At 54.1% G+C, this 13,188-nt stretch overlaps 1 protein-coding gene across 16 annotated transcripts in view; it reads right to left on the bottom strand.

The window, feature by feature from the left end:
• Positions 1–13,188, bottom strand: part of CHD6 (chromodomain helicase DNA binding protein 6) — a 102,780-nt gene that overhangs the window by 49,184 nt on the left and 40,408 nt on the right. For 4 of the 16 annotated variants that reach the window (XM_080405335.1, XM_080405322.1, XM_080405325.1 and 1 more), the window contains exon 2: positions 11,488–11,543. The exons of 11 other annotated variants lie outside the window; for them this stretch is intronic. In XM_080405335.1, the coding sequence (XP_080261461.1) occupies positions 11,488–11,520 (33 nt within the window). In that variant the 5' untranslated portion in view covers positions 11,521–11,543. Of the gene's footprint in view, positions 1–6,667; positions 11,448–11,487; positions 11,544–13,188 lie in introns of those variants that run through there. One more of the 16 variants, XM_080405333.1, reaches the window with a different exon arrangement.

The following is a 13,188-nucleotide window of genomic DNA, read 5'->3' as shown; positions in this document are numbered from 1 at the left end:
TAGCAGGCGCTCTAAGGGGAACTGCAGCCCCAGTGAGGCTCCAATCCTGGATGCAGCGCAAGCAACATCCCTTGACATATGGGGGACGATGGCTAGTGGCCATGACACACAGATGCAGCTCAAAGGGTAGGACTCCCCTCTTCCCTGCCTGATGGAGACTGACAGGTTAGAGAGGGGTTTTGGTTCCCCACCAGCTCATGTAGGTCCAGGGCAAAGGCAGCGTGTCCCCAGGCACAGTCCTGTCTTTGATCGCACAGTCCACACCCAACTCTGCTGAGACCCAGAGTAACTCACATACCCAGGCCACTTTCTGCTTGTTGCAGCAGGCCCAAACAGAAAACGGCACAAAAAGGCCTAGCTCTGCTTGAGCAGCAGCAGGAGTGTCTGCAATAAGGAGCCCAGGCTCATGAGCAGCGACCCTGGCTCCTCGAGAGCAACCTGGGCCATCAGAGCTGGCCAGGGAAAGCCCAGGAAAAGAGCTGGGGGTGAGATTTGTAAAGGGGACCAGAAACTTTCCTTGCAGCAGCTGCCAGAGGAGGAGAGAGCAAGGGATGCACAAAGAGCTGGGCAGAAGTGTAGCTGTGTGCAACAAGGACAGTGAAAGTAACATGTTGGGCTCTGCTTCAGCAGCTTTACCTGTTAGTTCCCATCCCCAGTGCTCTGGTACAGGCAGCACCTGCCTCTGCCTGCACAGTTAGTCAGCTCACTGCACCCCCTCCCCTCTGCCTGTGATCAGGGGAAGGGGGGGGGGGGTGCCACCGGAGGGCAGCTGAGGCCATGGCCAGCACTGCTCCCTCCTGGTACTGCTGAGAGTCTGCCGCTGCCCACCGCCCTGGCAGCATGGGCAGTCTGAGTTACTCCTCTGGCCCTGCAGCAGGACAGCAAACCCAGTAGCCTTTGCAGGAGATGGCAAATTTTTCACCCACAACCACCTGATTAACTCCTCCTTTTAATGCACAGCTCAACCATGACCAGAGGGAAGCTGCGGCCAGCCAGACCCAGCCTGGCAGCTGGCTGGCAGATCAACACCAGACTGAGCCCAGCAGCATGACCAGGGCTGGAAAGCTGGTCTTGCAGACAGCTGTTTGGTGGCTGTCCCACAAGACAAGGCATGGGACTAAGCCCCCGCCGGGCCCATCCTGCCAGAGGTGACACCTCCTCAGAGGGAAGCTGTGGGGCAGCTGGTGAGTGGCCCAGAAGGCAGCAGGCAGCTGCATGCCTTCGTTGACAGTGGTAATGCTCACCCTGGGCCAATGGCTGCCCTGGGCCAGGGATGCTGGTTTCTTCACAAGCCACCTCCCCGGTGCTGAGGTACCAGTGCCTCCAGCAGTAATGCCCTGGCCCCTGGAACCCTAGCACTATTTACCTCTTCAGACACCCCAGAGCTGCAGGAGAGAATGTAAATACTTACATCCTACGGGCTGAGGAAAGGAGCTTATTTAGGGTGGTCTAGGCACATGGCTCTCTGTATGGTCAAATTTCTGATTTGAATTAAGATGGAAGCATTAAATGAAACAGGCTGCAAAGTGGAAAAGTACCCTCAGTCTCCCTGCAGCCATCTGCAAGTGGGTCTGCTGGCACATCTGGCATCAGCCGAGCAGGCTGCACCAGCACCTCTGCCTGCATGCAGCCACCTCCAGCACTCTGCCCTGGCCCCTGCTGCTGCTCTACTCGACCTGGGACAGGGGTGAGCAGCTGTCCTGTCACGTGGCCAAGCCATCAAAGTGCACCCAAGCAGTTAAGGGGAACCTGTTCTGGGCTGGGAAAAATTCAGCGCTACAGATGCTGCCTCTAAGCCCACACACTGAGCAACACAATCAGTCCCAGCTTTTTGCATTTCTCAGATCTTGCAGGTTGGGGATCAGCTGGAACAATTTACTGCATTAGCTACAAAGCTCACAGACCCCCAAGAGCCTGAATCTCCTTTTGCTTCTGTGCTGATCAGCAGCCAAGTGCAGATACCAGATGGAAAGCAAAACTTCAGCACCCTGGCACAGCAGGAGGGTGAACTACTCCCTCCCAGCCACAGCTTGTAGCCTTAAGTCTGGCAAGGGCCTGCCCACTTCCAGGCAGATGACCCAACGAGCAACAGGTCTGGATACTACAATTCTGGTACCATCCAAGAGCAGCCGATATCACCGGCCCTGCCAGAGAAGGGTTCCCCAGCTCACCCACAGGACTGGACCAGGACCGGGCTGGGAGCGGTGCTGAGCACCTGGAGCAGCTCCATCCCCAACAGTCTGTGCCTGGGGGAGCTGAGCCATGATGGCCAGGCATGGAGACCTGGGTCCCTCTCATCACATGCATCAGCAACTCCCAGCAAACCAGCGTGGAGTAGGGAGTGCTGTATTTCCACAACCACACACCAGCCAAGTGGTCCAGAGCTTTGCCCTGCCCCATCTGCTGTCTGGATCTGCAGCTCCAACCCATGCTACAGAGCCCAGGCAAGTCCCGCTCCCCGCTGGCACATCCACTGCTTGGCAGGAGCCTCAGGCCCTACTGCATGAGATGGGCTGATAAAGCTGTCAGGAAAGCAGGTCTCAAACAGTGAGCTACTTTGTGGGGTCTGCCTCATGCTTGCATTGTGCTGCTTAGGCACATCAGAAAGGGCATTTCAGTGATTGCTGATGAAGACATCTTAGCCTGCCACAAGCCCTGCTGCAACAGAAAGTTAAATGCTTTACAGAAACAACCACAAGCTGTCAGGTTTGTGAAAATGCAAGCAATTCGGCTCCTCCTGCATCACCTCTTGGCTGCCAACAGCCCCTCCAGCCTCTAGGCAAGCCTGTCATGGTGGGAGCACCCCAGCACACTCCCCAGGCAGCACTGCAGGCCCCCAAATCCAGCAGCACCAGCACTTTGCCATGGGATGTCACATCAGACGTCACAGTCTGCTGCGTCTGGGAAGCAGTGTCTGTACCAGTCAGCAGCGTTTGCTTCCAGCAAAAGCAGCCAGAAGCTTATGGCACAGGCCCTGCCATGAAAGGGCTATCAAACACCAGCCTGTGGCCAGGGCTTGCACAGGCAGCCGAAGCACAGAGGAGCATGGAAGCCAGGCTCCTCCACACTGACTGCGGGCAAGGTACTGTCAGACCCAAAACCACTTCTGTACCCAAGGCTGTTTTGTTTGTCTTGAGGGGAAAAGGTTCCATGTCATATTTTTACAATACAGCAAGCTCCTGCCACCCACACAGGACAGCGCTGCCGAGTACAAAACTGCAGTCAGAGCTCAGCACACTGCTGCAAGCCAGGGAATGGGCTTTTCCTACTTCCCCTTCATGAGGTTCAGTTTATCCTGGCTTCTTATCAAAAGGAAAATCCTGAGAAAGCAGTGCCAGCATTATCTGTGCTCCTGCATGGCTTTAAAGCACACTCACAGCCTGCCTGTGACAGCCTAGCCAGTTCTTTGTGGCAGGCAGGAGCACACTGTCCCTGTGCAGCCAGCGCTGGAGCATCAGCTGCTGTCACTGTGCCGCGGGGAACCACCACCTCTGCTTCCAAATGGAGAGGAGAAGGGCCCATGTCACACTGATGCTGTCACACAGCACCGCAGGGAGCTCTGCTGCAGCAGCAACCTCCAGGCAGAGTGGCCTGAGACACACGCCTCCACATGTCATCAGGCTGCCCATTGCTTGCCTGGGCTACTGGCCACCGTGTCTGTAGCAACAGACAGCAGTGACACTACCACGTTCAGAATCCCTTCACAGGGGAGAAACACATCCAGCTTCAGGAGCCTAAACCTGGCAAATCATAGGCCCAGGACGCTTGCTGCAGCAGGCTGCTCTGGATCAGCCAAGGGCTGCTCTAGGCCAGTGCTCTGACCCTGAGGGTGGGCAGGAGTGGGGCAGGGCAGGCAGCATGCTCTGCCTGCCTGTCTGCCCAAGCTGGCTAAAGCTTGGGAGCTTCAGCAGGAGGACTGCATCCAGACTATGGTAGTCAACAGCTTCACAAACCCACTTGCAACCACGGGTGCCAAAGCACCCGGTGGCATTCAGTACTACAAGCTGAAAAAACCACTAACCTTGTTTAAATTGTGCTGCCCTCCTAAGTGGCTTCTATTCTCAAGGTGAGAGTGAGAAGGAGGATCTCCTTGTCATCACTCTCTCCCGTTCACTGTTTTGCTGTTCTCCATCATACCATTCCCCTGCAGAGCTCTCTTGGCCCAGCTAAGGTACAGGTGACAAGTCACGGTCTCCTTGCAGGCAGGCTGGACTAGCTCTCAGACCATCTCCCTTACCCTTCTTTGCACCTCTTCTAACCCCATCAGCTTTGGGGTGGCAGCAGGAAAGCACGCCATATCAGCCAGATACCACACAGCAGCAGGAGGGTTTCTGCTCTGTTCCTTCTCCCTTTCCTAACTGCTAAACTTGCCTCTGGGACAACCCGTAGACAGCTGCCAAACCCTCCGTCAGCATTTTATAGTCTCCTCCAGGAGCAGGTTCCCTCATATACATTACTTGGCACATCTTAAGACTTCTTCAACTGTGCCTTCTTCCCTGCTGCACACCTTGAAAGCAGAAATGTTTTTCCTGTACTCTGCTTCCTATTCTTTAACCAGTCACTCGTTTACAGAATGACCTCTTCTCAGGACAATGCTTAACTTCTTGAAAAGCATTTGGTGAGAAACTTGCCTAACAGTTGCTTGGGAGCCCAAGGGCACTGTATCAGCCCAGACCAATCTCATACACACAATACAGCTATCTTTAAAATCCCCAGCAGAGAGCAAGGACTAACTTCGCTGTACAAAAGCCATGCTATCCACCACTATGGTATTTTCATAAATAAAGTGTCTATTATAGTTCCTAACAATTTACCCACTACCCAAGTAAACCTACTGATCTTTTAATTCCACATTTGCTACAGCTCCCCTTCCATGAATGTGGCCCTGATGGGTGACAACCCCTAACACTATTTATTAGTGATTCCCAAATTCTTACCAGGCTCCTTTACAATTCTAGAGTAAACACCATTGAAGCCTGGTGACTTGTGTTACTTTGCTCAAAAATGTGATGCGCCTGGCATTGGGGATGGCTCTGGGTTGGGAGCCTTCCTAACTGAGCTGTTCTGCCAATGTCCCTTTTCCACAAGCACTCACTTGACACCTCAACCGCGTATTTACCCTGTGACTCCTCTTTTAAAGGCCTTTTAGTCCCAAGATATTTGGGAAAAAAAAACCTTATTATCAAACCCTGTGTCTTTAGCAAGTGGTTCCTAAAAAACTTTTTAGTCCTGCCTTCTTAGAGATTTACTTTTAAATTCCCAGAATATGTGGGGTTTTTTTTACTCCAACTTTTTTAACTAAAGAGAAACATAATTTTACATTCAACAGCCTCTTCTACACGTCTTCTTACATGCCCATCTAACCACACAAGTTTGTTGTTTCTGGGGTACTTTGGAGGGGAGTGGAATGTAAAGAGGATGACTTCTAGGTTTTGGTAGGTGATGCCCATCTCTGAACTTCTGATATCATACCAAAGCAGCCTCCAGACACCCAGTAAGCTTTTTATCCTTAGAGCTGTGTCTTTGCACTGTCTCTCAACAGGAATTTTTTTTTGGTGACAATTGCAACAATTTTACATTTTCAGAATACACTTTTATGTAACATTTGTACATTATTTTATTCCCAGAAGAATCTTCTATAAAGTACATTTCATACAGGAAAGCAAGTCCCTCAGCAACAGCTGGAATACGAAGTCTTGTCCCATGTGTCTAACTACTGTCAAAGAGAAGGTCGGGGGAAAAAAATGTTTAAAATCTCCCCAGAGAGCTATGAAGGCGAACAGTGAGCACTTATAATTGTATGACCCCATTAGAGGGCAAAGCCAAGGTCAAGGTGGGCCTTAATGGTGCGTTTCCTTAACTTACAATTGTTAGTTTCATTTGTAATCCCCATTTGATTTGACTTCCCAGGTTTTGCTCAGGACTTCGGGGAAAGCATCACAGCAAAATGGGAGGCGAAGCTGTGAAGCTTGTGAGATGCACCAGCCACCCTGGCCCACGAGGGTCATGCAGCACCCCGACCCTCTCCAAGCCCTCCAGCAAAGAGCGGAGCTGGAATCACAGGGACCTGAAGGAACAGTTAAAAACTCCACTTGGCATTTGTGCAGGGAGCTCAGGAGCAGTGAAGTTCAGCAGTAGCCCAGGGCCAGCAGGACTGCCTGCAGTATGAGCCAGGTCCGAAACCCTCACCCTTGTCCTGCCCGCTCCAGGTACCTGCCAAGGGAACAGCAGAGAGGAACAAGGGGGAACAGCAGAGAAAGTGGGGAGGGGAAGAGGGAGGAAACTGGGAAAGGGCAGCTAGGACTACTGTGTGCCAGGATGACACTAGGACATTATGGAATGAGAGTCCTAAGGAGCAAGTGAGAAGCAGAACAGCAGGCAGCTTTGGGTGAAGACAAGAGAAAACTGGGCCCAAGCACCTGGGAGAGCTACAGCAGAACAGGTCTGGCTTGGCTAGATGGGGCAGAAGATCCTACACCTTATGCCCAGCCAGCAGGGAACCATCACATACCCAGGGCCCTGCTCCCTCCACAGCCTGTGAGGCCACATCACATTCCCTGCCTCCAGCACTCCTGGGCTCCCCCCAACATGGCTGGGCAGCCCAGCATCATCATCTGCCCCGTAAAGACAGCACCAGTTGTACAGCTTGTGCACTTGCATGTGATACCCGGGAAAGGCTGAAGAGAGAAGCTCCCTGGACCCAACTGGCAGAAGTCACAGGCCAGTACTGCTGGGAGGTGTGGTGGGGATGAAGTGGACGTTGCATCTGCATTGCTGGGCACAGAGGCCTCCTTGCCAGCCAGCATCACTCTTGATTCATACCCAAACCCTGCAGTACCACATGAGTTTGGGCATGGGAAGCGGAAAGGAGCAACAGCATGATGTCCACTCTGAAGCCCATGCTGTGCCTCAAGGCCCTGCCCTGAGCCTTGCAAGCTTTACCCAAAGGAACACAACACCCCCAGCAGCACAAAACTCTGCCACAGCCTCAGGGTCTGAATGGCAGCTCTGACCTGCGAGGAGATCACAGTTTGAGCCCTTCTCCTGGTCATCGCCAAGAGCAAAGCCAGCTCCCCTGGCTACCAGACTGAGACGGCATCCACACAACACACTCTCGCTGGGCAGTGTGACCAAAGCCAGCAGCAATGCACATGCTACATGCCAACTTGCATGCAAACACCAGCACCATTTTCAACCACATTTGCATAGGCTGAGCCAGGCCTTCCTGCAGACCCCCAGGAGAAGTAGGACACCTCTGCAGAAGCATTTGGGTCTAGGGCACAGCTCAAACCCTGCAGAGGTCTGTCCCGTATGTGGAGTATCCATGGGGACCCTGACTACAGGGGTCATCAAAGGTGTCCATGCTCTTGAGACAGAGGCTGATGGCCGGGGGCAGCCCAGCACCCCTGCTGCTCAGCTTCCCCCCACAGCATGGACCAAAGCCACCAGCCAGGCTGCCACCACACCAGGAGCCTGAGATGGGCACCATCACGCTGCTCTGCCTCCCCACGACGGCCACGCTGGCAGCCACTGGCCCAGTCTATCTGCACAGCAGGCTGCAGAGCCCCACAACGGCAGCAGAAAAGGCAGCTGCTTCTACATGCAGTGTTTAACAGGCTGTTGAGCCACCCTCTCTGGCAGCTGCAGTCCCCACTGGCAGTGTGCACAGCATGGGCCATTGTATTCTAGTCACTGGGTGTCCACACCCCTCACTTCCAGCTCTTAATGCAATGCAGCAGAAGCTAAAAATACATAAGTGCCACCCTCTGTCATGCCTCCTCCGAGCAGGCTCTGCAGTTGCCATGGGATGTGCGTGATGGAGGCGGGGCCTGGCTCCGTTCTGAGAAGCTGCACCAAGACACAGCCCTCAACAACTACAGCCAGGAAGGTCCACCCCATGGCCGAGCCAGCCCTGGCAGCAAGTCCACACCACCCTGGCACAGGGCATGGTGGGGGCAGAGGGCAAGGCAGCTGCCCTGGGCTGGCCAGGCTGTCCTCCCCACCTAGTCCCCTCTGGCAGGGCAGGAAGAAAGGGAGGGAAAGAGCATGGAAAGAGGAGGGCCTGTGCAGCAGTGTGCTGCCACACAAGGCAGCAGGGCCAGGTGCCCTTGGGACCACGTGAGAGGACCAGGACCAGCACTCCTGGCTGTGGGTGGAGAAGCAGGGCACCCTGGCAGCTCACTGCACCCCCTGCCCTTCATCCTTACCAGAGTGGGTGCCCACATGCTGCTTGGCAGAGCAAAACTCCTCTATGCATCTGGCACTGAGGGCCATCGCATCTCACAGTCCCACCACGACAAAAAAAGCCCAAGATGGGCCAGAAGCCTACAGACACAGCCTGGGACAGAGCCACAAGTACCCACAAGCTGGGGGAGCCCCTGTTCCCCTGCACCAGCTCCCACTGCTGTCAGGACTCTGCTCCCACCCCAGGGAGCTCTAATAACAGCCCTTGGCAGCAGATGAGACACCTAAGCTCATGCTTCACTCACAGATCTATAAAATTCAGGAAAAACCTTCATTTTATGAGCAAATGCTTGAAACAAAGGTAACCAGAGCTCCCACAGATAGTCCTGGGGGCCTGCGTGCCTTTATACATCCCCGCTGCAAGGGCTGCACTACAGCCATGCCTTGCAGCGCCTGCAGCCCCAGGCTGTTCCCTGCTGCCTCCCAATGCCGCTGGCCACACACCACTGGGGATCAGGCCATTCCCACCACCTCAAAGCCCACACTGAAAAGTCAGAAGAGCCCTCCCGGAGAAGGCAGGAGCTAAGGGGTCACAGGGTCTCCCATCCCCTCCCTCTCCAAGAGGCAAGTCATGCTACTCTGCTCTTACAGTCTGTGTGGGATGGGAGCATCTCCATGGCTATAGGATAAGATTTATGCACTGTGGGATAACTGCATTTATTTTAGTTCAATATTTCTCAAGTTATTCAACAAGTCAGAGCTTGGCAGAAATAAGCAGGAGTAGACGACCCTTCAGTGCCCAAGGAGAAGCAGGATACAGACAGAGGCAGCCCAGAGCACCCTCAAAGAAAATCCATTTCTTGTCATTGCTCCCTGGGGTACCTGGACACCCCTGTCCCACCTCTGCCAGCAGACAAGGAACCCTGGCACAAAGCCTCGTAAGTCACAAGGGAAGCGACAGGTTTCACTAGTTAGTCACAGCTTGGTGACAAATCCATCAGATTTTCATGCATTCATGCAAACACAGACCCTGCCTGTGCTAACAACAGCCCCTCATCTGGTGCCACCAGTAGGCAGTGCTGGGCATGCCAAGCCATTCCAATCTACGCAGGAAGGGTGGCACTGCTGCAGGGAACACCAAGGAGCCAGAGAGAGAAGCCCCTTCCAGGACAGCCTGCTGCGAGACCCCAGCTTCTCCAGCCCAGGCTTTATAATCCACTGGTGGTGGAGATGGGCAGGACAAGGCACTTGCTCAGGGCAGCCACAGACTTGAGAAAGGAGAAAGAACATCCATAAACCATTCCCAAAGGAAGCTGACAGTTCTCCTGTCATCCGTCACCAACATGAAAGGTGTCAGCATTCTGCCAGCCTTTGTACCCACGGGCCTGAATGTACACCAACATGACAACCAAGATGGAGTTTCTTCAGGTGAGAGGCTGGTAGGGAGACACATACAGAAAATGTGTGGCCCTTGGGAGCCTGGGGAACCACACAAGCATCTCATCTTCTCCAGAGAGACTGCCCAAAGGACTTTCAAAGGCAACAGCCATGATGAGTCTGTTTCCAAGGTATGAGAGCTCCTGGGCTCAGGTGTCCAGGGGGACACAGAATGGCACCTCTTGCTAGTTTTGCCTCTGATGCTGCCCAGCAGGCTCTGCAGAGCATGGCAGGGAGCCACCCACCCTGTGGAGCAGTCAACCCCTTCACATCAATCAGGAACCCAGAGTACTGCCAGGAGCCCTGCTTGACCAGGCTTTCTTCCAAACTCTGAACTCACAGCAGCATTCCTGACTGCTGCCCAGACCCTTCTGGGGACATCCCAGCACAGCCCTTGCAGAGCTGGTGACCCCAGGGATGCTGCAGCCCACTCCGTGACATGCTGCAAGAATCATCCTACACTGCTGCCAGTTCAGAAAGCTCAGGAGATGAGCAGCTCGACCCCCACCCCTCCTTGCTCACACTGGCATGCCTTTATCTCCCTTTATCTGCAGAAGCAGTTACAGAAAACTACTTGGCAGCTGAGCCCTCTAAAATCTTTGAATGCTGGAGGACAGTTTTGCTGTACTTAAAATCCACATCATTTCAGCAGGCCAAATCTGCTATATTACCTCAATAGGGTGGTGGGAATTTCTTACCTGGGCTTCACTATCAGAGGAGAGCGATTGCTCACCCATGCCCCAAAGCGCCCTGCTCTCTTCCTGCCCCAGCAGGAGTGATCCAGCAGTGCTGGTACCCAAGACCTGCCCATGCTCCCCTCCTTCTCACCCTGAGGCAGGCTCAGCTTCACAGCACCTTTAGGACACACTGATAAACTCACTACTTCCTATAATATCAGTGCTTTGTACACACACCTTCCTATATCCACAGCATCTGGCTTGTTGCAAGTTCAGAACAGTACATTTGCCTTTTCCAAACCCTTCCCTCCCTTCCTCCTCCCTGTTAACCTGCCATGACAACGCCATCTGCAGCTGCCCTGAGCAGCACAAAGATGCCAGAGCTTCAGAGCTGGCTAGAAATGGCACCAGCTCGTGCTCTCGAACAGATTTATCCCTTAGCTCAGTATTCAATTTAATGGTTTCCCATTAAAAGCAGCACAGACACAAAAAATCAGCTCAGGGTGGACCAGTTTGTTTTACACCTCCAGCCATATTTCACCCCAGCAGAAAAAGCAAGTCTCCATGCACGTAACAGGTCCCTTCTCCTTATCAAAGCACTGATGGTCAGGTTCTTTCTCTGCACACAGTTAATACAAAGACCATTGGCTCATGAATCTCCTCTGGGAGCAGCAGGTAGTTATGAACTGACGCGGCAATTCAGAAATGGAGGCTTGGTGCATTGGGATTATTTCCAAGCAAAGGAAGATTCCCTGGCCAAGCTCTCACAATCCCCCACAGATGTGGTCTTCCCCAACCTCCCTGCTGGTGTTAGTCCTGGAGTATCGTGTTATTAGCAGCAATCACAGTAAACAGGCAGTTTATATATGTAATGAGATTCAAACAGGAACCAGTATTAGCGACTTTGAGGGAAAGAAAGAGTTGCTCCTCCACCAGCAACAGAACCAAATTAAGAGCATTTCCATTACTGAAGAGAAACCCTATTTTTGTTCAATTGCCCACATTGGCCTCATCCGCTCTAGGCTGCAGCTGAGGTCAAATTCTGACATGCTGAGCTGTGGCCCTGTCTGGAAATGCAAGGCCTCCCCTGGCCTCCTTCCCACCACACACCAACTGCAACAATTCACACACAGGACATGGTCCCCAGGCCTTGCCAGCTGATTTGGGAGAAAGAGAGAGGGTCACAAACCTGCTGTTCTTTTTTCTGTATTTTCATTATCATCAAATCTGGGATGAATGTTATTTCTGCAAGACACAACACACAAGAATAATTCACAATAAAGAGACTGGTGAAACCAAGGTGCTCAACCTGTCCACGTTATCCCTCCAAGAGGTCAAGCCCCGGTGCTGTTCAGAGCAACACAGCTACAGGAAATGTTCTCAGGGACCAACTTAGAGACATGTGCTCTGCTGAGCCTCGACAAGGACTCTGACCATAGATCTCCCCACAGCTGGATGCTACCCGAACCCCACTGGGCAAGACCAACCTCGCAGTGGCGGTCCAGCATGAAGCGGTGCACCCAGGGCTAGAGGAGACGCACTCCACCTCCCCAGAGCCCCAGATCCACCCCAGGCACCCCTGAGAGATGTGTTGGATGTTGCCAACCCTGCAGCAGCAGAAGGAAGCAGTAAACAAACCAGCCTCTGCCAAGTAGCAATGACAGCAGAAAGAGATGTGGAGAGGATGCAGGAGGTTGAGGTGGCTGCAAGCCCTACTACCAAGGAAGAGTTGCTGCTAGGGGGATGAGGATGGAGCAAGCAAGGAGGGGGAAGAGCCATGCTGGCAGACACCGTCTCCCCAGAGAGCGGCAGCAGCCCTCGGAGCAGTGCTGGGGCAGGGCCAGCGGGCCGGCTGCCTCCTCAGGCCTGTGTCCCTGCAGCGCAGGAGGATCTGCAGAAGCGGCACCCACCTCGCAGCCCATAGGAGGAAGGGGGGCTTCTAGCAGGGGTGATTCCAGAGCAAACCCCCCCCCGCCAGGCCTGGCCAAAGGAGCTTCAGTTGCAAGTCCGGCTCTTAGCAGCACCTTAGTGCCGGAGGCAGAACTTCCTTCATGACCAGGCCCCTACGTTGTGCCCCACCAGAGGAGGGGGCCAACAAGGAATCTGCGGCCACGCAGCACCCCGACAGCTCTCTGGGACAAAGACCATTCCCTCCGGCTCCCTGCACCACAGCTCAGCACCCTGCACCTGGTGGCAGTAGTCTGGCTCGGCCAGCAGCACCTTTTTGCTGGTCTCTCCCCCATAGCTGCAGCTCCCTGCAGGCACTGCCTGAGCAGCCATGCCCGAACGCAGAGGCACGCCACGCCAGCAGTGCATCCTCCGCCGGCTGCCATGTGCCCACAGGACAGGGCCCAGCTGGCGAGCAAGGCACACACCTGCCCAGGCCCAGCTGCTCCAGGTATCGGACATAGGCTGGCCACTACCACTGGCAGGAGAAAGCTGGGCCCACTGCCTCCCTTCCGCTGGTGCTGTCAGTAGAAAGGCCAGAAGTAACCCCGCCACACGCAGGGTCAGCACTGGAAATGGCACCAATCCCGGGTGGACGGGGCATTGCTGCAGCTCCCCAGGATGCACATGCTCACCAGCTGTGACAGTTAAGGTGACACGGTGAGGTTATAGCTCCATGCCCTCTCCACAGCAGCCCCAGGCATGGCACACTCAACAGAGCTGTCAGGGTTTGCCCAGAGCCCCCTGCTCCAGGCAGCAGATGCCCTTTGGGGAGCCAACCCTCGGCAGTTGTCGGCTCCCACAGTGCCAACAACAGGCGCCTAAGAGCCCAGGAGTATTTGACAAGTGGGATTTAGACACAAATCCCACGAACACCTGCCTCTTGCTTCCCTCCCATACCATGCAAACCCTACTCCATGAGCCACAGCAATGCGACAGTCTC

The sequence above is a fragment of the Falco punctatus genome (genome assembly GCF_963210335.1).
Source record: "Falco punctatus genome assembly, chromosome: 10".
NCBI classification, from domain to species: Eukaryota; Metazoa; Chordata; class Aves; order Falconiformes; family Falconidae; genus Falco; species Falco punctatus.
The sequence above is the reverse complement of the archived record's forward strand: the minus strand, read 5'-3'. Positions and strand labels throughout refer to the sequence as shown.